This window comes from Hippopotamus amphibius, chromosome 2, assembly GCF_030028045.1.
Source record: "Hippopotamus amphibius kiboko isolate mHipAmp2 chromosome 2, mHipAmp2.hap2, whole genome shotgun sequence".
Taxonomy (NCBI): Eukaryota; Metazoa; Chordata; class Mammalia; order Artiodactyla; family Hippopotamidae; genus Hippopotamus; species Hippopotamus amphibius.
Window position 1 is genome coordinate 22,411,060 of NC_080187.1, and position 24,609 is coordinate 22,435,668.

Consider the following 24,609-nt stretch of genomic DNA (forward strand, 5'->3'; position numbering starts at 1 on the left):
CTTGCTCTTTCTGCCCACCAAACTGGCACCCCTCTAAAACATGTTAGGTATGTTCCCACCTCCAGGTTCTTCCACTAGTTATTCCCTCTTCCTGGAGTGCTTTTCTCTCCGATACCCTCAGATTTTGCTCATGCTGCCCTCTTTGACCTATCCTGACCAGCCTTCCCTCAGTAGTCCTGATTCTTCCTGTTCTACTTTTTAAATAGCATTTATCACCTTCTTACCTATGCAGTTAACTTACTTACTGTGTTTATTATTAAATTCTGTTTTCATCACCAGAAATAAGCTTCACCAAGGTAGTTATTTTTTTTCTTCTCTACTTAGTTTGGTCATGTTTGTGCCTGACACAAAATAGACACTCAAAAAATCTTTGTTGAATTAATGTTTATTTATTATTTGGTTTTTCCCACTACTGTTTTCAAAGTTTGACACTGTTTTGTATTTTCATAGGAATTTTAACTTTCATACTTATTTTACTAAAATATAGAGTTAATTGAAACCTATAATCTTTTCTTATATAATACAAGAACTTTAGGACACTTTAACTCTTTTTACCTTTTGTTATCTCCTCCTAACTCAAGATATTATTATGTTTAAAACTTTTAAGATTTTAACATTTCAGTTTGTTAGTATTATTTTACACAGTCAATATTCATTTAGATTAAACAAAATAGAACTCTTCAAGCTTTTCATTTCTTCTTGCAACTCAGATATGCCCTCTGGGGTTGGTTACTTTCTGCCTGAAGGATATCCTTTAGTATTCACTTAGGGGAAAGGTCAGTGGTAAAGTATTTGAAGTTTTCAATTACCCAGAAATGTCTTTGTTTTGGTGTCAATTTTCAAGGTTATTTTTTGCTTTGTATAGAGTTCTAGGTTGATAGGTATATTTCTTTCAGTATATTAAATCAGTACACTATAGTCTGGTTTTCATTTTTGCTCTTGGAAAGTCAGCTGTCAATCTAACCACTGCTCTTTTGTCTCTGGCTATTCTTTAGATATTTTTTTCATTGATGTCTGTAGTTTCAGTATGATGTGTCTGTTTAAGGATTTATTTTGTCTAACTGGAGGTCAGAAAGCTTGATTTGGTGGATTGTTGTCTTTTACTGGTTCTAGAAATGATCTTTTCATGTATTTCTCCTTTACGCTGCTTCTTTTCTTACTTTCTGGAATTTTTATTAGACCTGTTATACCCTCTTACTCTATTCAGAGTATATCAAACTTTCTTTCATATTTTCTATTTCTTTATCTCTCTGAGCTGCATCCTGAATAATTCTGTAGGGCATTTCATTTTACTAATGGGCTCTTCACCTTTGTCTAATCTGTTTTTAAATTTGTCTGATAATTTTAGATTTCAATAATTGTGCTTTTTCTTTTAGAAATTTTATTGATATTTGATTTTTTTCTTTTTTTTTTAAGTGTCCTACGGATGTTTCTCAGCATGGCTTTTATTTCTTCAAATATACTATTTAAAATCTTCAAAAAATAAATAAAATAAAATCTTCATCTGATAATTCCAATGTGTGAAATCTTTGCAGTTATTTTTCTGCAATTAAATATTTTTTCTACTTTCTTTTTTTCTTTTTGAGTTATTCATTTTATTTGGGGAAGTAATCGTGAGAGTTCTTTGAGGCTTAGTGTCAAGATCCTATGTTCCTCCATAAAGAATTTGCTTATCTGTAACATTAAAGGATCTTTGTTTGGGACCATTTCAATCTAAATCCATAATTTTATTAATTTTCCCTTGAACTCCTAACAAACATAGAATTTGGCTGCAAATTTGCATGAGAGCTTGCTTTTGGTTAGAACTTTTCAGGAACTTTTTTGTCTCTTCTCTGTTAGACACCAAGGCAACTTTCCTTGCATTCTTCTGAAGGTAGGTGGAGTAGGTAATAGGAGGGGTTATTTTAGGCTTATACTTCTAGATTAATGCCATGGAGGTCTCCTGTTGACTTCCTTCCTTGGACTAACCCTAGAATTTGCATCTTGTCTATTACACATGAGGCTGATAAAACCAAGCTGTTTCACAGAGTTAGGTTTTTGGCCTGGTTATTCCTAATCATCTTGTTAGCTGTTAGATTTTTACAGTGTTTTTACTCTTCCATTGGGCATATCTGCCGTAATGTTGGTCTATATAATGTAGTCTGCTACTGTACCAACATTTTTCTTTTTTTTTTTTAAGAACTTTTATTGAGGTATAAATGACATACAATAAACTGCATATATTTAAAGTGTACAATTTGATTTTTTTTCTTATTAGTAATGTATATATGGAAATCCTAATCTCCCAATTCATCCCACCCCAAATGCCCCCCTGCCGCTTTCCCCACCTGGTGTCCATATGTTTGTTCTCTACATCTGTGTCTTTATTTCTGCCTTGCAAACCCATGGATCTGTACCATTTTTCTGTATTCTGCATATATGTGTTAATATACGATATTTGTTTTTCTCTTTCTGACTTGCTTCACTCTGTAGGACACTCTCTAGGTCCATCCATGTCTCTACAAATATTCCAATTTTGTTTCTTTTTATGGCTGAGTAATATTCCATTGTATATATGTACCACATCTTTTTTATCCATTCATCTGTTGATGGATATTTAGGTTGCTTCCATGGCCTAGCTATTGTAAATAGTGCTGCAGTGAACATTGGGGTACATGTGTCTTTTTGAATTATGGTGTTCTCTGGATATGTGCCCAGTAGTAGTGGGATTGCTGGGTCATATGGTAATTCTATTTTTATTTTTTCAAGGAACCTCCATACTGTTCTCATAGTGGCTGTATCAATTTACATTCTCCACACCCTCTCCAGCATTTACTGTTTGTAGATTTTCTGATGTTGCCCATTCTAACTGGTGCAAGATGATACCTCATTGTAGTTTTGATTTGCATTTCTCTAATAATTAGTGATGTTGATTTCTCTAATAATTAATGACATTGAGCAGCTTTTCATGTGCCTCTTGGCCACCTGTATGTTTTCTTTGGAGAAATGCCTATTTAGGTTTTCTGCCCATTTTTTGATTGGGTTGTTTGGGGTTTTTTGATATTGAGCTGCATGAACTGTTTATATACTTTGGAGATTAATCCTTTGTTGATTCGTTGGCAAGTATTTTCTCCCATTCTAAGGGTTTTTTCGTCTTGTTTATAGTTTCCTTTGCTGTGCAAAAGCTTTTAAGTTTCATTAGGTCCCACTTACTTATTTTTGTTTTTGTTTCCATTACTCTAGGAGGTGGGTCAAAAAAGATCTTGCTGTGATTTATGTCAACGAGTATTCTCCCTATGTTTTCCTCTAGGAGTTTTATAGTGTCTGGCCTTCCATTTAGGTCTTTGATCCATTTTGAGTTTATTTTTGCGTATGGTGTTAGGGCGTGTTCTAATTTCATCCTTTTACATGTAGCTGTCCAGTTTTCTCAGCACCACTTGTTGAAGAGGCTGTCTTTTCTCCATTGTTTATCCTGGCCTCCTTTGTCATAGATTAGTTGACCATAGTTTATCTCTGAGTGTACCAAAATTTTTGAAAAACATAATAATTGTGTTTTTTTTTTATATAGTACATAGTCTTTTTGGTATTTTAAATAGCTCTGTATTTTGTCTTGTGACTCATCATAATTTATATAATAATTCTCCAGCTTAGACATTAAGCTTAGTTCTTTAGGGTTTTGCTATTCTAAATAACACTGATAAACTGATTTCATAGGTAAAAATGTCATCTGTTCATTTGTACTACCTTAATTGCTTTTGTGGTGGTACTTTTTCCAAATGTAAAATATCTACTCTTAGTTATTCAAGTCTTAAACCTTTTTCTTAAAAGTTGTGTAAACCATTTTCTAACAGGTTATTTTCCTAAAATGTTTCTGTTTCTGCTTATTTGAGGAATGTAGATTTATGGAAGCTTTACCAATGATTCTTTGTTCAAATATTAATAGATGTTCTCGTTAATCATATTTTACTTGAAAACAATTATTTAATATTTGGCTCTGTTAATTTTTTGCCAATTCTTTCATTTATTGATATTTAATGTTCAGTGAGCGTTATCTCAAAAATTTTTCTCAAAACCTGCTGCAAGTCTTCTGCCTCATACCACCCCCCTATAGTCATCTGTATTAGTCTCTTTATTTTGTTTTAAAAGTACCTGCCTTGCCCTTCCCACAAATCTCGGTGGTTTACAGCAATTAACATTTATTCCTCTCACATAACTGACACTTAAACAGCTGCAAATCGGCTTTTGCAGACTTCTTCACATGTCTTTTTGATCGAGAGTCCAGGCTGAAGGTGTCACTACATTTGGGACATGGCATTCTTGTAGCAGAGAGTTAAAAAATAAGAGAGCTTGTATAAACCCATAAAGCCTCTTAAAGCTTCTGTGTAGAGGCAGTTTATGTCCTTTCTGTCTGTGTATTCCTATCACATGACTGAGGGCAGTGCGTGTTGCATAGAAATGTATGCTCTTCCCATGGGAGACACTGCAAAGTCACATGACTGGCCAGAGTTATATGGAGGGGTCAAGTGAATACTTGGCAACAGTAATACAATCTACCATATCTCTTCCTATGTTTAACTTTCTAGTATAAATTTTCAAACTAACTCATATCCATATTGAAGCCTCTCTGATGAGTCTTCCTTTATGCCTTAAATATAGTTCTTTCTGTTATGAAAGTGAATCATTTTACCTATTATCTTTTTTTTTAACTTTTATTTTTTTTTAACTATACTCCAGTTATATTGGAGTAGAGTTGGTTAACAATGTTGTGTTAGTTTCAGGTGTTCAGCAAAGTGATTCGGTTATACATATACATGTATCTATTCTTTTTCAAATTCTTTTCCCATTTAGATTGTTACACAATATTCAGCAGAGTTTCTTGTGCTATACAGTAGGTCCTTGTTGGTTATCCATTTTAAATATAACAGTGTGTACATGTCAATCCCAAACTCCCTAACTATCCCTCCCCCCTTCTTCCCCCGATAATAGTAAATTCTTTCTCTAAGTCTGTGAGTCTGTTTCTGTTTTCATTTTACCTATGATCTTGAGCCTACTTGAATGTAAGTTTAGCAAGGGCAGAGATTCTTGTCTGCTTTATTCAGTGCTTCCTTGGCACTAGATGAATGCTTGCCTCCTAATGTGCTTTCAACATATATGTGTTCCCCTTCTCATTTCATCACTCTGTCAGTTATTCTCATTTTTTGTGTCTTCATTTATTGTCTGTTCTCTCTGCTAGCTCTGTCTCTGAAGTCTCTTAATGACTATATTTTCTTGAATTATTTTAATAAATCACAGCCACATATTTAACAAATTCTGTTAAATAATTTTCTTTAATGAAGAGAATAAACTTACCTTTTAACTGCTCTGGAAAACATAGTCTACATATACATATAGTCTCCCCTAAAACTCTCTGTCTCTAGATCCTGAGGGACTGTAATTCACTATAATTCACTGTTTGGTTTGCTTTCTAAGGCTGTTCTCTTTTTCTCAATTCCTTAGAATGTTCCTCTTCCTTCCTCTACCACTTAAGTGTACTAATACTTCCAGGTTCTGTTTTCAGCTTTCTTCATTTCTTGCCTTGTGCCCTTTTTAATGGAGCTCTCATTTGTATCGCTTTCACATTTATTTCTATATAGATGATTTACAAATCTGTGTCAGAAATTCTGAGTTTGTCCCCTCATTTCCACTTGTGGCATTCCCATTTGGATGTCTTACTATCACCTCAACCTTAACTTGTCCAAAACCAAATTGTTTTCCTGCTAGTATTGACTCCTCCATTGGAACTAACTATTGTTTTTGTTGATGGTTCATAGTCACCAGGCTTCTAAAAGGAGAGAGAATGCCAGCCTTTGTTTAGCATTTGGTGCACAGTAAGCACTGCTTTAAGGTTCAGCTCAGTTTTACCTCCTCAGAAACCTTCAAACAATCACAGTGATCCTTTGTGATCCCTTCTTCTTAGACCACTTGCAGTATATTTGTATTTAAACCACTAGATCCTCAGCATGTGCATCTCCTATAATTCATACATTTAGTTTGTAAAACCTCTCAAAGGCAAAGATTTTTATTTCATATTTCCTTTTATCAGCACAGTACCCCACAGGTACAGTACAATTTAATAAATATTTGATGATTTTTGCATAGAAACAGTGCTCTAAATAAGGCAAGAATATCAACCTAAATAACAGAACTAAGTAAGCTAAAACTAAGTAGCAAACTAATAACTCAAAATTAAATAACATTTTAGCTGTACGCTTGAACCCAGTTGAAAGGGATTAGCCTCTGGAAGTGGCAGACACTCTTTACTTATACATTAAGGATCACCTGTTGAACAGATCTTTACTCCATAACAGAATCTCTTTATCAGTAATCCACCCTCATATAGCCATTTTATATTGCTTTGATAACCTATTTATAGAAGGTAGTATATTTATTTTAGCTTCTCTTCCCCATTAGGTGCACCAGGTATAATTTCCTCACCATATGCAGGGGCTGCTGGATTTGCCCCAGCCATTGGATTTCCTCAAGCTGCAGGTGACTAGCTCTTTTAAAGTTGAATTTGAAATGATTTCTTAATGATGGTCTGTATTTTCTAGGAACTTAACCAAAGTGAAAAATATTATCATATTTTTAAGGATTTACAATAAAAGCGTTATGTGTATCAATCATGGAAATGCCTCATGTACAATATATGATGCACAGCTTCCTTATGTTCATAAATAATTCTATCTGATTCTATTCTTAGCTCCATAATTCTATGTTCTGCGTCATTTATACTTGCCATTGGCACAGATAACTATAGGTTGACTATATTAACCTTAGATTTGCCTTTTTGATTATTATGTAAAATATATGAGCTGCTTGCTGATAAGCTTACCAGTTACACGTTAAACAGACTGTGTCTTATTTATCTTTGTGTGCTTAATGCCTTTGATGGCATTCAATACATATTCTGCAATCAGTAAAGATTTGAATTAATAAACATTTACTATTAAACTTATTTGTAAATCTTTTTTTTTTTTAATTAATGGGTTTAGAAGATTACCATAGAGGGTATGCATACTGTTTTATTTCAGGAAATATATATGTTTTTTTTCTTTAGCTAATGGAAATAATTAAGAGATAGCAGTCAGTTAATACTTTGATAATGACTCTGTCTTCCAAATAGTAAACAAAATGAATTTGATTATAACTTAAGGAGAAGAAAAAAAATGCTTAATGGTTTTATCACTGGTGCTTAAAGAAAACACTTGAGGTTGGTGATTAGAAGAGTGGTGTAGTGTTAAGCTGAAGTCTACATAATACCTTTACAGTTTCCAGCTGATTTATGAATATCACCATTTTAAATTGCAGCATACCTACTTTCTGACAATAATCTTTGTATCCTACCTTTCTAATTCTGGGAATTTTAACTACTCTCTTCAGTGGAGAGGATGAAGTTAACTAAAAAGAAAAGAGTGAATTTATCTTAGATAATTTTTAAGCTGAGAATACAAATGGTGGGACCATCTGAGGAAGTATAGTGTTGTAAGTATAGTGTATTGTGTCACTATTACAGTATTGTAGAACTTTCAGTAGTTCTGCAATATCTAGGGGAGTGGAGAGCTCTGAAAATTCTTGCTACAAAACAATATTGAATTCTATAAATTTGTTGTTGATGATAATAATGTTTTATAAGGTTACAAAATGTTTTTTTCCCTATACGGAAAGTATGTATACAATTCACCTGTTTTAGGTATGCAACTCAGTGATTTTTAATAAATTTACAGAGTTGTGCAGCCATTAGCACAGTCCAATTTTAGAACATGCATTACTACCTGGCATGCATATGTGTGACTTCTGCTGAAGGACTTTTTACAAAAATGTGCATCTGATTTTATGGTAGAAGTCAATATGAAAATTACATCTACTTTAGAGATGTCTATTTCTAGAAATAGAAGGAGTACCTGTAGTTATAGACCCTTTGAAAAGCCTAATGGCTTTTAAGACCAGTGAATTTGGTTGCCCTGCAAAGTGCTGCATAAATAATAGAGTAGTAAGTATGATAATGTCAGCGAATAAGGAACTCTACTTTCAGAAAGACTCCAGAGGGCGGAAAACTGACCTTTGTTATCCTTAAGGTATAATAGCTTTGAAACATTTTCTTCTCCATTTTTGCTTTTGTCTGCATTTATTTACTTAAGTTGTATCAAGTGTTATAATTCTCCAGATAACTAGAATATGAAATGTTTTTGATGTTTTGAAAAGGTCTGTCAGTCCCAGCTGGACTGGGTCCTGGAGCTCTCGGTCCTCTCGCAATCACCTCCTCTGCTGTCACTGGAAGGATGGCCATTCCTGGGGCTGGTGGTATGCCGGGAAATTCTGTTCTCCTTGTCACCAATCTTAATCCTGATGTGAGTTGAAAAGTGTTATATGTAAAAAGTCTTTCAGGAGGAGGTATTATAGCTTCTGACCTAGAGTTGACTTCAAATGAAAATGTTTTAAGAATTTTTATTAAAATTCACCACTAGTATTTATAGAAGAAGCATGTAAAAATCAGTGCTTTGAACAAGTAAACTTATTTAAATTTTTACTTAGACACTTACATTTTGTGTTATCCTTTTCAAACAGCTTATCACACCACATGGACTTTTTATCCTATTTGGTAAGTAATTTTTTTTTTTTTTTTTTTGCTGTTTTTTATGTTACCTATGATGTGAATTGAGCATATTGCATCATTCAGTCATCTTTATTACTGCTATGTGCCAACTAGTGTGTTTGACACAGGATATAATAGCGAGGAAGACTTAGTAAGTGATTACAGTTACAACAAAGTTTTATAGGAAGGGAAATAGAGATTGTAACAGGAATGTACACCTGGGAGACCTAACGTAGCTAAAGGAATCAAAGGTGATTTACCAATAGAAATGATAGTTAAGCTGGCTTGTGAAAAATGAGAAAGCATTAGCCAGTCAGAAAGGGAGGGTGAATGTCCTTTCACAGATAGTAGCAATGAGGGACAGAACTCCTGGAACATGGAAGTGAGGGAAGCTCAGTGGAGAGTGTAGGGGAGAAACATGTTGAAGCTGGACAGATGGATAGGAGCAAGGTCATTAATAGCTTTGTAAGCTATAGTAAGGAGCTTAGTTTTTTTAACCTCAGAACAATGGGAATCCACTGAGTAGTTTTAAAAAAGAGAGAGGCATAATGAGACTCAGATTTTAAAAATAGTCCCCAAACTTTCTAATAGTATGCCTCTCAGATAAAAAAAATTTAGCATGTACTCCTAATCTATATATGATTAATTATACATAAACATCATCCATCTTTTACTATATTCTTTATAGTGTAATATGTACAAACAGAAATATAAGAGCAATGAAGTTAAGTGATATTTAATAAAGATTTTTATTAATGACACTTTTTAAAATAAAAATCTATTAACATTTAGTGAGAAATATGATTTAATATGTTTCATTATTTTCAAAAACCTTTTTCATTTTGATTCAGTATCCCAAGATCTGATTCTAAATTCACTTTTTTTTTAGTACCTGATCTTAATGGTTGTTATAACTAAAAAAGATACCTCATAAAGATATGAGAGGGAATTCCCTGATGGTCCGGTGGTTAGGACTCAGTGCTTTCACTGCCGGGTCCTGGGTTCAGTCCCTGGTCAGGGAACTGAGATCCCGAAACCCATGTGGCGTAGCCAAAAAAAAATTTTTTTTAATTAAAAAAAAATAAAGGTATGTGATATGAATGGAAGTGTTTCATTGTTGCTGTACTAGTTAATTATTATACTAATATTTCAGTCTAATCCACTAAATTTTGCATTAGAATAATGGTGTTACAACTCACTAGTGTTCTTCATTTGGAAGAATTTTTAATAGGATGGAAAGTTGTTTCAAATTTTTTGACTGGGTAATATGTTTTTTAACAGCATTTTTGAGATATAATTTACAGCCATACAATTCACTGACTTTTAAGTATACAACTCAATGATTTTTAGTAAATTTACAGAGTTGTGCAACCATTACCACAGTGCAATTTTAGAACCTCTCTATCACCCTACGGAGATACTTTATACTCATTTGCAGTTACTATAAAAGTTTTTATTCATGACACATTTATGTAATTTTCAGTAACAAAATCATGTATTAATGCTAAATTTTCATATATCTATTTTAATAGCAGATTTCTTTCCAAAAGTAGTTAATTTCTCACTCATTTAGAAAAATATCACCCTCAGCTTGAAGAACAAATTGTATGTTATTTTTTAAAGTGTCTATTTCAGCCACTTGTCATTTTTGAAAAGGACAGCAAATATGGAATACTTGTCTTTTTTTCTTTTTTAATGTTAAAACTACCATTCATCTCTAAGTTTAATTGCTCTTGGGGGCTTGCCCACAAGATAACCAGTACTCCTTTGTGTGCCTTGAAGATTGTCATAGTCACTCTCTCATCCTATTACAAAGTGTGTTAGTGATGCTACTGTTTAAGGATTTTATTTTTACAATGCTGGCGATACCCTGTTCCACATAGACTGCAATACATTTTAATACACTAAATGAAATAAAAATGAGAGCATGCCCTTCATATTGTAGAAACTTCTGCATATAATTTCTTCTGTATGTTGAAAATTAATAAAATGCAGTTTTTCATATTGTTTATATTAACAGATCAGTATAAATAGCAGTTTATTTTCCTCCCACACCCCAGTAAATCATTTTGCCTGCTTTTTTGGGGTGTGGGACCCACTTTGGGGAACAGTAGAATAGAAGAATTGGATATAATGAGATCAGTTAGGTGGCTGTTATGATAGTCCAGATGTGAAATGGTAATAACAACTTTGATGGTAGTGAGGATGGGAAGAAGTGGACAAACATGGGAGAGCTTTAGGCCGTAGAATCTATGAGTGCTGGTAGTTGATTGGATGTAAGAGTTTAAGGAAAGGGGTAAGTCAAAAGACGACTCCCGGGTGTCTGACTGGAGCGAATATGTGCATGATGGTACTGTTTATCAGCAGAGTTAGTGAATGCAGCAGGGGACAGGAAAGGGGCGGTGCATCAGTTTGGGATGTATTAGATTTGAAGTGTTTATGGGACATCCAGGTGACATGGGGTAATAGATTAATAAATCTGGGACATAGAAGAGGTACACATTTGAGAGCATATGTATGAAATTGCCCAGGGAAGGCATATAGTATGAGAAAAGAAGATTTCTTTAAATACATTAGTAAAATTAATTGAACATTACACAATTAGCATTAAAAAACTGTTTTGTTTTGTCTTTTTAATTAGGAGTATATGGTGATGTACATCGAGTGAAGATAATGTTTAATAAGAAAGAAAATGCATTGGTTCAGATGGCAGATGCAAATCAAGCTCAGCTAGGTACTAATGATTAATAGTAATAATGATAACCTGCTCCTTTTGTATGTGAATTTTCTTATAAAATAAACTTAGGACTACTAGGAAGAGTACCTCTTTATGTTAATGTCTGCATTATTGTTTGGATCTGCTTATAGTTTAAGATTTAAAATATTTATTGCTCTTTGAAGTTAATTTGTCTGTTTCAACATATTGTTGATGTTTAGAGCTTTGATCTAGGGTTTTTACATTAGCTTTAAACTAATAAATATGACTTGTTTTCTTTCATTTTATTTGTTTTGCTTGTTTGTTTTCCTTTCAAATTAAGTTTTCTAGAACTGTTGCATGGCTTAAAAGTTTGGGAATACTTCATAATGATGATGGAGAAGGTATCATTCTACCATCTCAATGTTCATTATTATAGTGGCTGTTGAAATATTACTACTCAGATTTTTTATTAAAAAAAGCTTTACTTGAGATTTAACTAATGTGTTCAGTAACCATTTCCTGAGCATGTGTTATGTTGCAGGCATTCTGGAACTTCCTAGCAGTCTGCTAGGAAAATAGTTATTTTTTTGTTGTATTGCTTTTCTTTCATTGTAGTAAAACAAAGTCATTTAATACATTTCCGTATGTAAGGATTTTTTAAATTTAAAACCATTTAAGCCCTCAAACTGACAATATAATTTTAAGTGACTAAATAAAAAGAATTATGATAGACAGTTTTACAGAGACTCTATCTTAATACCCAGACTTTCCTTATTTTCTTCTTATGCACCAGCAATGAACCATCTAAGTGGTCAGAGACTTTATGGGAAAGTGCTTCGTGCTACACTGTCCAAACATCAAGCAGTTCAGCTTCCTCGAGAGGGACAAGAAGACCAAGGTCTTACTAAGGACTTTAGCAATAGTCCTTTGCATCGCTTTAAAAAGCCTGGCTCTAAAAACTTCCAGAATATTTTTCCACCATCAGCTACTCTGCATCTTTCCAACATCCCGTATGTATCTAATTAGTTACTGTTCATTTAGAGCATTAATAACCTACAGTATTTGGTTTGGGGAGGTAAAAACTGAAATTATTCTAACGTAGCAATTGTCCTATTCACTAATTTCCTGTAAGATGATTTATTTGCCATCATGTCTTAAGAAGTTTATATCTCTAACCATACACTCCAGAAATGAAAGATAGCAATGTTTCAGATTTTTCTTTCCAAACTGAGAATTAGCAGCTAGTTATCTTTCAGTTATAGAAGGGCAAAAATACCTTTATGCAGAAATATTCCATTGGTACATACTTGTTCATCCTTTTGTAGAAGTAAGGACCCTTCAGTAACCAGCATAGCAAAATCAAAAAATTTATATATCTAAGAATTTGGTAAAACTGAATTCTCTATTTTTTACCACAAGCTTGTAACCACTCTGTATTAACCAGTGTTGTAGGAGATTTGTTCTTTAGTTATAATCTTAGAGATGAACAAACTACAGCCCGTGGGCCAAATCCGTCTGTTTTTGTAAGGCCCGTGAGCTAACATTGGTTTTTACGTTTTCAAATAATTGGGGAAAAACAAAAGAAAAATATTTTGTGATTTGAGAAAATTACATAAAATTAAAATTTTCCATAAATAAAGTTTCATGGAACACAACTGCATTTATATTTATTTTTTTTAAAGAACTTTTATTGAGATGTAATTGACATACAATAAACTGCATGTATTTAAAGTGTACAATTTGATATTTTTTTTCATATTAGTAATGTATATATGGCAATCCCAATATCCCAATCCATTCCCCCCGCCCCTGCTTTCCCCACTTGGTGTCCATATGTTTGTTCTCTACATCTGTGTCTCTGTGTCAGCCTTGCAAACCCAACCCCAGGTTTTAATTCTTGAAATCCTTGACCTACAAAGATGACAGTTTTATATAACTTAATCTAATACGTGAAGGGGGATAAGCTTTGGGAAGGAAGGGTAAAAGCTGTGGGGTATAGTTCTGTGCAAGCATGGGTGCAAAAAGTTAAGGACTGAGGGAGTGGAGAAGAGGAGTCACTTAAGAAAAAAATCTAGATTATGTGCATCTAGAAATTTAGCACCTCATTACTATAGAGTTAGGGACAGAGGCAACATATTTAAATACTAAAACAGGCTCCCTCTTAAATACATTTATCCAAGAGCTGGTCTCAAGTTGCAGCCTACATTGGACATGCAGAAGAGAAAAAGCATGTTAATATTTTTTTAACCATCTACCAAGTTCTGAGCACTGTGCTGGTGTTTTACATGTTACCTCATTTAATCTCCATAATAACCTTCTTTTTAAAATTGTGGTTAAATACATAACCTAAATTTTACCATTTTAACCATTTTTGAGTGTGCATTTCAGTGTACATTCACATTAAGTACATTAATGGTGTGCAGCTGTCACTTATATCCATCTGCAGATCTTTGTCATCATCTCAAATGGAAACTCTGTACCCATTAAACAATACCTCCTCGTTTCTCTCTACCCCCAGTCCCTGGTAACCGCTATTCTACGTTCTGTGTCTAACAATTGGTCCATAATAACCTTTGGAGTGAAGGTCGTTAGTTTCATTTTAACAATGAAAGTGAGGGGCTCAGTTAAGTAACTTACTCAAAAGTGACATATTAGGTGAATGAAAAATAGTGAACTCAGATTTGTCTCCTTGCAGAGGCATTTGTTCTATAACACCATCCTTGCTGGCAGTTGTGAGATGAGGAAGAGTCTAAGTTTTAGTCAGTTGGCTCTCATGTGATAGACCACTGTATTAGTTATCTACTGCTTCATAACAGATCATCCCAAAACTTAACAGCTTAACACAATAGTGGATATTCATTATCTCAAACTGTTACTGTAAGTCAGGAATCCAGAAGTGGCTTAGCTGGGTAGTTTTGGCTGAGTCTTTCACAGGGTTGCATCTGAAGGCTTAACTGGGCTGGAGAATCCACTTCCAAAGTGTCTCACTCATACGCTTAGTTGTTGACAGGAGGCCTCAGTTCCTTGCCACAAGGAGTTCTCCATAGGTCTGCTCGATTGTCCTCATGAAATTGCAGCTGGTTACTTCCAAAGCTAATGATTCAAGAGAGGTCAAAGTAGAAATTGCAGTGTCTCTCAGCCTCAGAAGTCACGTGTGTCATTTCTACAATACCCCGATGGTTACAGAGGACGTCTTTATTAGATATGTAGGGGAGTACCCGAAAGTGTGAATACTAGGAGGCAAGAGTAGTTGGGGGCTATCTTAGAACCTGGTTACCACATACACATGTTCATAATTACCCTGAAAGTAATCGAAAGTGTACTGGACTAGTACTGAATATCTACTGTCCTAATAGTGGAAAACACTCTACTATAGAAGACAGGTCAGAGCAGGGGCAGTAGCTTTGGAAGTACTAGAGTTAATTACTAAAGCCAGTAGCATGGGTAATAATCCCATTGAAAGAATAAATATAGAAAGATTTTCTTGTTCTTTATATACTGCCCACGTCTCATGCCAAAGACTTGAGACAAAATTCCGTTGTCTGAGGACACGTATGCATCAGCCTTGAACATCTTTGAGAGCACTTGCAAATCATGTCTTCATTGATCGGCTTTATGCTCTTTGAAATGTGAAATATTCTGGAGACTTGATATTTCAGGAGTTAATCTTTGCTTCATTTCAAAATTAGGGATAAAATAGTTGACTCTCTCTGTGATGTTTTCACAGCCCCTCTGTTACAGTAGATGATCTGAAGAATCTTTTCACAGAAGCTGGATGTTCAGTGAAGGCTTTTAAATTCTTTCAGTAAGTACCTGCTTTTTTTTTTTTTAAGAATATTTATTTATGCTGTGCCAGGTCTTAGTTGAGGCATGCGGGCTCTTAGTTGCGGCATGCATGAGGGATCTAGTTCCTCGACCAGCGATTGAACCCGGCCCCCTGCACTGGGAGCATGGAGTCTTACCCACTGGACCACCAGGGAACTCCCTAAGTCCCTGCTTTTAAGAAATACATTAACATTATTTAATATGATCTGCAGATGTTTAAGGTAGTTTAATGAATTCTTCTAGGGTGGGGGAAGAGGTTTGTAGGCAAAATTAATTCTATATACTTTTTCTCTTTCTTTTACCATTTTCAGGAAAGATCGAAAAATGGCACTCATTCAGTTGGGATCTGTGGAAGAAGCAATCCAGGCCCTCATTGAGCTTCATAACCATGACCTTGGAGAAAATCACCACCTCAGAGTTTCCTTCTCAAAATCTACAATCTGACTTTTCTGTGAATTTTTCTCCTAAGACTGGACCATAATTTCAGTAAAACCTTCAGACATAGACTGAAGCAGCTCAAGACCAATTCTGCCTCTTTCACAAAAATAACTCTTTCTGAGTTTGATATTCAAGTATATTCAAAAAATCATAGGATGTTCTCTTTTCCCTTTTCTCCCCACCAGTACGTCGTCAGAGGCATGTTTTTCCTTTGTACGATAGTTTCTAAAATGAAAATAATCTTCAGGAAAAAAAAAATCAGGAAAAATTTTTTTTCAATAATTTAGTTCCCTCTATTAGATTGGATTTCAAGAGGACAGATTTTCTTTTAGTTTGGGTCCAGATCAGCCTTATACAATATTTCTAAACTCCTTTGTACTTTGAAAAATTTGAACATACAGACTTTTAAAGTTACTTGAACGTAAGTAATTTAAATTACCTACAACCAAGTTTTTAACTTTATGATTCAGAAATTTGACTCCTGTAGGAAACTATGTTCCCGGATAAGTTACATCAGTTATTTGGCATCTGTTGATACTTACTATACATAAGTAAATTGGGTTGTATTGGAAGCAAATTTATAAACTTGCATGTTTTCTTTCAAGTTTTTTTCCACTGTAAGACACTCCTTTGACTATCTTTAACTTTTTAAGACTATTTAGAGAATGAAGTGTCTCAACTGTCTCCAGGGAGATTAAGTGGAATCCAACCAGGATCTATTAAGATGTCAGAATAATTAATAATTTTATTAGGAAAAATCATGTTTTAAATTTCAAAATGACACTTGCCTAGTAATATAATATGATCTTGGAAAATTTAAAACGAAAAATAATCCTACTTATAAACTACTTTTTTATAGTTGTTTTCAGAAAAAAGTTTACAGTCTTAAGGAAAATATTCAGGTCTATCATATGGTTTGACAGATTTTTTAAAAGTTATTTTTGGTAAAGTCTTCTTTTAGAAAAAAAATTAATCTCAAGGGTTTTTTGTACCACTATAATCTCTAATACTTATTCAGAATTACTGTGTATTTACTTAATTTCCTATTATGTGCCTTATTATGTGCTTATGATATAATAGGTTAGAGTTTTATCTAAGTATCTTGAAAGCTATATTGTGGGCTTGGTGAGTATTTGTTTTTTCTTTCCCTGTTTTGGTAAGGATTTTGAAGTTTTTTTTCATTGCAATTTTAAGTGATTTTCAATAAGTAATAGTTTCTATTCAAATTTTTGGTGCTTTGGTGTAGAGGTGGGGTGGGGAAGGGTTTAATGGTTTTGGGAATAACTCAGTGCACACCTGTAGGCCTCTTCATATTGTGACCTGTAGTGGTCATTGCTAGTTATAGCATACCAATTTGGGGCTATAAAATGCAGTCTCAATTTTTGGATCTTGTCTAATCTTTATCACCCATTAGAATTTGTCTCAGGATTACTTGGTTTTTTTCATATACTCAAGTGAAAACTTGCTTTTCTTTGTTAATGTAACTTCATTACTGAGTGCCCACATATGTGGAGTATGAGAAGGTGGATTCTTTCTCATACTCTGTCCCTCTCTCTTTTTAGTTGAATATATACTCAAGTGAAAACTTGCTTTTCTTTGTTAATGTAACTTCATTACTGAGTGCCCACATATGTGGAGTATGAGAAGGTGGATTCTTTCTCATACTCTGTCCCTCTCTCTTTTTAGTTGAATATATACTCAAGTGAAAACTTGCTTTTCTTTGTTAATGTAACTTCATTACTGAGTGCCCATATATGTGGAGTATGAGAAGGTGGATTCTTTCTCATACTCTGTCCCTCTCTCTTTTTAGTTGAATGTAAGAGTACATTTTAATGTTGCTTCAGTGATTGTATAATGTACTATTGTTTCTTTCTAATTAGACACTTTGCTTTTGTTAATTATTCTTTCAGTGCTTGAGCAGATTTCTTTAAAGCAGAATTTGTTAAAAGGGTCATTTTTGTCTACCCCTTTTACACTTTTCTCAGATTCTCAGAGTGGCCCATCTCACCTTTTGAAAGAATATCTCAATCTCTTTGCTATATTCCAGCCATTAATTTGAACACAGGAAGGTTTTTACAAAAGAAATTTTACAAAAAAATTGGAGACTACAAAAGATGTTATAGATTGTTCAAAAGCAGAATTCGCTCAACGCTGAGCAACAATTAGTTGGTAGAATACGAAGGAGGACACTAAATTGACACCTTTCAAATGGAATCAGTTTTAGTATTGCCTGATAGGTATAATCATTTATCTTGTTTTTATTTTTTCAGTTATGAAATATATTTTTACCAAAACACTGAGTAAGAGGGAAGGGGGGGGAATTTCTTTAAGAAATCTCCCAAAATTTGCTTCATTTTTTCCTTCCATACAGGCACTATCATGATTTTCAGTTGCATTTTAAATTGGATTTTTTTTTTTTTTTTTTGAGTTAGGAATTACTGTGTAGTTTGGATTCATGAGTCTCATTCAGTGTAAGTGTAGCAGAAGTGTAGCAGAAGGGAGATCATAATGGTGTTGAATGTAATTTTGAAGTAGGGAATGGCCTTTATATTTGAGAGAGAACGTTTGAATCCTTTTCAGGGATTTGTGTGTGTGTGTGTGTATAGATAAGTGTATATACATACATACACTCTTCTAATGTTGTACATACATATGCACATTACATACATCTTAATTTATTGACAAAGAACGTTAATCAAATTGAGATTTGGAAAAGTGAGGTATTCTTGTTTAAAATAGTGTGTTTGAAACCATCAATTTGTGTCTAAAATTAGCTGTAGCACATAGATGTTGTCTTTATTGGGCTGTTTGCTCTTTGAATTGTAGAGGTCTACAGTATATGTGTTGGTATAGTTTCTATAAAAAGATTTTGAAAAAATCAGGGCAGTGGAAAAACTAGATATTTGTATTTTTTGTTTTGGCATGCATTTAGTTGATATCTTCTAAGCAATGTTTATTTTTTCTGTTGAGCTGTCTTAGTATCTTATTTTTAAATTTATTTACTTATTTTAAGGAGTCTTGTCTTATTTTTAGACGTGTCTGACTTTGACAAAGTATATATATTCAGGACTTTAAAAAATAGCAGTACACGTTTAACAGTAGCAACTTATGCCAAAATGTTTTGAGATTTAAATAACTTCCATAGCAGTAAGTTGTGTTTTGTGTGAGATACAAATGGAAAAATAACCTTAATAATTTGATAATTTACTGGAGAGGTATCAGAATAACCCAATACCTCCTACAGGATACCATAAATTCTTTGTTTAAGGCTAAATATTGTAATGTTATTTGTAGTAATGTTTCTGATTTTGTTGTTGAAAGTTACAGATCTCACAGTTTGAGAGACACAGTTTTTGCCTGCCTCATCCCTGTGGAAGCAGTGCCTTTTTTGGCTTCACCTAGGATGATGATCATAGATTCTGCCTCAGTTGATTAAAAGTGACTCTCATGAATGCCTCTGTTCAGTTTTATGTAAACTTTCAAAAGCTTCCATGTCATTAGGCAGCAACGTTTATACATTGAGTATATTATCATGTAATTCCCTGTTCCCACTAAATATTTTTGGACTAAAGATGACAAGCTCAAAAGACGTGTCTCCCACCCCATCCCCCATGAGTCACTTAAAAACCCTGTTTGCCGAACTACCAGCCTATCTCATAGAAAACCTAGCGTGTACTGCTATTTTCAAAACCAAAAAGACAGCATGACTATGCGTAAAAGCATTTTTCTCAACCTTTCCTTTGTCTTGATCTGTTGTTAACAAGAATAAAACTGCCAGACTTAAAATATTCTACTGTTGTGCTGAAAGAAATACAATTTAGATTGCACAGAACTTTTCCTTTAAAGAAAATGTAACTCAGCTGTCTTTTAAGAGCTGTGTTATTATGTACAAGACTATTTGCAGTCTTTTTTCAGAGCAAATTTTAACAGCTAGTTGTGAATGGTTTAAAAAATAGAAAATTACTAAAATATTAGTTTGGGGGTTTTATAGAGGGAGAAAAAACAGGACCAAAGTTTATGTGCCTTCTTCAGTAGTCTTAATTGATCTTTTCTTCCTATTTGAGACTAAGGTAGTATCAGTATTCTGGTTTTCAGGAAATACGCATTATATAGTTTTAAAAGAATGTTATCCCACAGACCATCCAAGTTCAAGCAAACAGTTGTAACTGTTAAATGAAGTTTCAGTTACACTTTTTACCTTCGTCACATAATATTCACTATATAGCATGTGCAGGTCCAGGATCAGAGCTATTCTAAATCTTTGTGGTAGTCATCTTAGTTTCTGCAACCTGAGGCATATGTTCCAGAGAACAGGGATATCTTTCTGGTCTAGTGACCTTAGTGATAATAGGCATGCTTGAAAGCTGCTTATGGCAAGCTTACATCAGCACTGTAAACAGATTTTTGTTGTTGTTGTTGTTACATTATTTTTAGTTCTTGAATCTATGTAGTAGTTGTAATAACAAATATTTAAATAGCTATTTTTGATGTCATTTAAAAAAAATCGTACTCTGGCCTTTTTTCCCTTTACCGTTAGTTACTCAGATCTTTAAAAAATTCATCCCACATCCAAAAAGTACTAATTATGAAGATCGCTGACCAAACAAAGTTTTGCATCAAAATGTCACCTCATTGCTCTGACCAAAGACTGACTGTTCTGGTTCCTTTCTGTTAAGCATTTTTTTTCCCAAGCTCCTTTCTGAAAGAAGACCCAGTGCAAAGCGGCCTTTACTTTCTATTTCCTATCGGTGAATAGACTGCTTAGAGAAAATGGGAGTTTAAATGTGAACAGAATGGCTTAGGATGACAAGGGTTTGATGGGCATTTTTAGTACTGTATTTAAGAGAAAAAAATATAGCACAGCTAGGAGCCTCTGACATTGTCTCGTGTTTTGTGTGGTCTGTCCATAAAATTTCCTTTTTCAGTTTATAAGAATGTTCATCGAACAGAAGAAAATGCTGTAAATATTTGTAACAACATTTTTTTTAAGCAGGCCAAAAAAGGAAAAAACAAAAAAACGGTTTTGGGGAACAAGTGAACATATTAAGTGGTTTTATATAAAACATCAATTGTCTTGTATATTTTGATAAGCAGCAGTACCAGCTTTTATTTGTAATACAGTTTGTGGCATTGGAAGAAAAGGATTCTGTGATTGTTGAAGTGAATTATGTTATAAATGCAAAGAAGATAAAATATTAAAAACATATTTTCTAAGTGCGTAGTGCATGGTTAATTCAAGCTTCTGTACACTACAGTATATTCCATTTTCGTTCAGTTTGTATATTTGCTGACAATTACTTGATATCTCTAATCTCTTTTCCTAACAAGTATAGCATTGTAGCATGCCTTTTAATAAATGTCATGACATCTGTACTCTCTTAAAATATTTCTGTGTTCTTGTCTGTACTTTGGGTTTCCCCTTGTCTTACCTGTGATTCTAATGATGTCATATTTTCTTTCTTTCTCATAGCCATCCATGTAAACTTGTTATAATTAGAGCATAGCAAGCACATATTCACACAACTTTTAAAACTGAAAAACCCTAAGTCTTCTAATCACCTCTCTTTTAGTTAAGGAACAGTTCTCATTTTGAAAAGTGCTTTTCTAATTGTCCTACAAATAGCTTCTTCAGTGGCCTGTCCCCTTTGGACAAGTACACACTGGCACATTGGCATGAGTGCTATCACTCTTTCTGTGTACACCTCTCTCTCTCTCTCTCTCTCTCTCTCACACACACACACACACACACACACACTCATGATATATGTGCAGTGCCAAATAAGAGTTGGAACATTTTTTCCAGTTTTTGGCTTCCCTAGGGGATGAGTATACATAAATTTTGAGACATGAGATATGATCTCAAACCAAGTTTGTGTTATTTTTAATTAACGGGTAACACAGTTGCCAGCTGCCTATATGTTGCTTTTCCATAGACAAATGTTTTATTTCTAGGTTCTTTAAAGTGTTATTGGATTGTAGGAGTCTAAGCACTCATTTATTTTAATCTTTTATTCTAGGATCTTTTGGAATTAGGAATTTGGTGGGGGGGGAGGGTTATTTTTAATAGGATAAAAAACTAGGTAACTACTACTGATCTTTGCTGGCTCATCTAAAATCTGTCTCCACAGATGTAACTAGATCTTTTTTATTTTTTAAGATCTAGAGGCATTTTTATTAGGAAAGATAAAATAACCCAATGACCAAATAGTTTTTATAAACTTGCTTGACTATGAAATGCTTATTTACACAGCAGAAGCTTGTAACCATCATTAAGAGTCACACAGTCTTGAGTATAAATGGGTCTAAGAGCCCACCTAATTCAGTTTCCACTTTTTAAAGATGAGCAGCTCAGAGAAGGAAGTGACTTGCCCCTGTCAGAGTCTGGACTAGAACCCAGATCTCCTTGACATTACCCTGTACTCTCCATTGCACCCTGGCGTTGCAGTTCTGTCCTGCCAAGTGCTGTGAGGGTTATGATCTTGAAGGTCTGTACATGGGATTGGGGGGCTTATATACTCTTCTGGGAACTGCCAAAACCAATTTAAAGGCATTGCATAAGTGATAGGGGTGTTTCTGTTGAAGGGGGAAAATGTCTACCTACTTCTGAAAACTTTGAAAGTGTAATTTCAAGTTGCAAATTTGAAAAAGCTAACTCTTAAAAAATGTAGTTACTCTATGTATTAGTTTGCTAGGGCTGGCATAAAGTACTACAGACTGTGCAGCTGAAACAACAGAAATATGTTTTCTTACAGTTCTAGAGATTAGAAGTCCAAGATCAAGGTGTCACCAGCATTGATTTCTTCTGAGACCTCTTTTCTTGACTTGTAGATGGCCATCTTCTCCCAGTACCTTCCCGTGATCTTTCCTCTGTGTGTCTGTGTCCTAATCTCTTTTTATAAGGACGCCATTCATATTGGATTAGAGCCCACCCATCTGACCTCATTTTACCTTAATTACCTCTTTAAAGGCTCTATCTCCAAATACAGTTACATTCTGAGATACTGGGGTTTAGGACTTCTACAGAAGTACTTTGAGGGGACACAGTTCAGCCCTTAACACTGTTAAGTAAACATTATTCCTTCAGCTCACCAAGTACTGGTTGTACTAGAATTGAGCTAGGTGCTGGGAAAGATAATGAAAAATTAGGGATATGGTGATTTACCTTTTAGAACTGTGTAATCTAGTAGAGATGTCAGCCTAAATCCATAAGTCATATAATCTTGAACTCTTTCCTTCAGTGGGAAGCCCCCCAAAAGGATCATGGGGACTCTCTCTAGGCCATTCTAATCAGAATACATATGGCTAAAGCTATCCTATAGCTAATTATGAATATGTAGGAACACATACCCTGCAATAATTATCTCTAAGAAATAAGCCATTTCAGAACAATGATCATTTCTAAGATAATATGCCATTACTTGAAGAACAGTTGCAGAAATAAGATACTGTCAAACAAGCTGTACCCAATTTTCAATGCCCGACATTTGTAGGTAATTAAACTGGGATGTGGTGTTTAGAATAGTTAGAAGTATTAAACCCACTTTGTTTCCTATTCGTGTGATCCTACATCAATGAATTTTTTCTATGTCAACTTCTAATGGAAATTCTTCACTATAGGTTTCTATCAAGACAGTTTATATTGGACTGATAAAATTCCAATAACAATTTTTCTTGGGATTACTGCACTTGTAGTCATTGGGTTCGAATGTAGAACTCCTACCTCTGCAAGTATAAAAAGTATAATTAAGTAGGAAAAGTTAATGAATCTAATGTTTCATGAATATCCATGTATCTATTTTCTTTCATTCCTATGTTTGCTCTAAGGATGTAGACAGAGTAACAGGAAAAACTTCATGATTCTGTTGAAATACATTGCGCACGGTTTAAGTAAGCACCTATATCCTTGTTGTATGTCAAAAGTTATGGAATTATCTAAGTCCTTGATACTGCATAAAACAAGTGTCAAATTCTAACCTGTTAAGAGATTTTCTTTAGCCAAGTGAAAGCTGGTATTAAATAAATTTGACAAGTACTTGTTAGGGCAATAGGCACTATGAGATATAAAGAAATTTCATAATGATGTATTTTTGTAGTGGAATACTTTATAGAAGTGAACACAGTAAAGCTACATAAAAGCAACAGGGAAGAATCTGATAGATGTGATGTTGAACAGAGGAAGCCATACACAGAAGAATATATAATGAAAAATTCTATTTACATCAAGTTCAGAAACAGTACCATTGGGAAGGAGGTAATTGAGGGCATGAAGAGAGGTTTCTGGTGTGTGGCTAATGTTTTATTTCTTAACCTTTGTACCTGTTACTCAGGAGTATTTATTTCCTGATAATTCATTGAGCTTGTACACTTAGGATTTGTGCATTTATCTGTATATTATACTTCAACTAAAAGAATTTTGAAAAATGATTGTAATTGAGCAGGGAACTATAAACCATTCTCCTCCTTGCTGCTGCCTTTTTTTTTTTTTTTAATTTTATTTATTATTATTTTTGGGGGGGTACAGCAAGTTCAATCATCTGTTTTTATACACATATCCCCGTATTCCCTCCCTCCCTTGACTCCCCCCCCCCCCCCACCTTGTTTATTTGGCTGCCCCGACTCTCTCAGTTGCAGCATGTGGGCTCTTAGTAGCAGCATGTGGGATCTAGTTCCCTGATCAGGGATCAAATCCAGACCCCCTGCATTGGGAATGCGGAGTCTTAACCACTGGACCACAAGGAAAGTCTCTCTCCTTGCTTCTTAAATCAGCTGTTTACCCAGTAAGTAAGACCATGTTACAAAGTACTCAGGATACCACGCACTGAGGTTCATCTCGTGACACTCTCCTGCATATTTATATACTGCATTTCTTTGACCATGGCATACCTGTGGGAAAAATGTTTCTCTGACAAAACAAAAAACACAAACCATGTTTTCAAGTAAATTTACCTTTTTGAATGGTTTTACACCCCACTAGATTCAGAAAAGATTTCATTAATACATTTTAGTTTTGTTTTTGCAAATGCAAGACTGATTGGGT

At 34.3% G+C, this 24,609-nt stretch overlaps 1 protein-coding gene across 15 annotated transcripts in view; it reads left to right on the forward strand.

Annotated features, from left to right (window-relative positions):
* PTBP3 (polypyrimidine tract binding protein 3) overlaps window positions 1-20,789 on the forward strand; it is a 98,156-nt gene extending 77,367 nt beyond the window's left edge. For all 15 annotated transcript variants that reach the window (XM_057720024.1, XM_057720025.1, XM_057720011.1 and 12 more), the window contains 7 exons: window positions 6,430-6,507; window positions 8,221-8,366; window positions 8,584-8,617; window positions 11,253-11,345; window positions 12,103-12,319; window positions 15,037-15,114; window positions 15,446-20,789. In XM_057720024.1, the coding sequence (XP_057576007.1) occupies window positions 6,430-6,507; window positions 8,221-8,366; window positions 8,584-8,617; window positions 11,253-11,345; window positions 12,103-12,319; window positions 15,037-15,114; window positions 15,446-15,578 (779 nt within the window). In that variant the 3' untranslated portion in view covers window positions 15,579-20,789. The remainder of the gene's footprint in view (window positions 1-6,429; window positions 6,508-8,220; window positions 8,367-8,583; window positions 8,618-11,252; window positions 11,346-12,102; window positions 12,320-15,036; window positions 15,115-15,445) is intronic.
* Window positions 20,790-24,609: the final 3,820 nt, after the last annotated feature.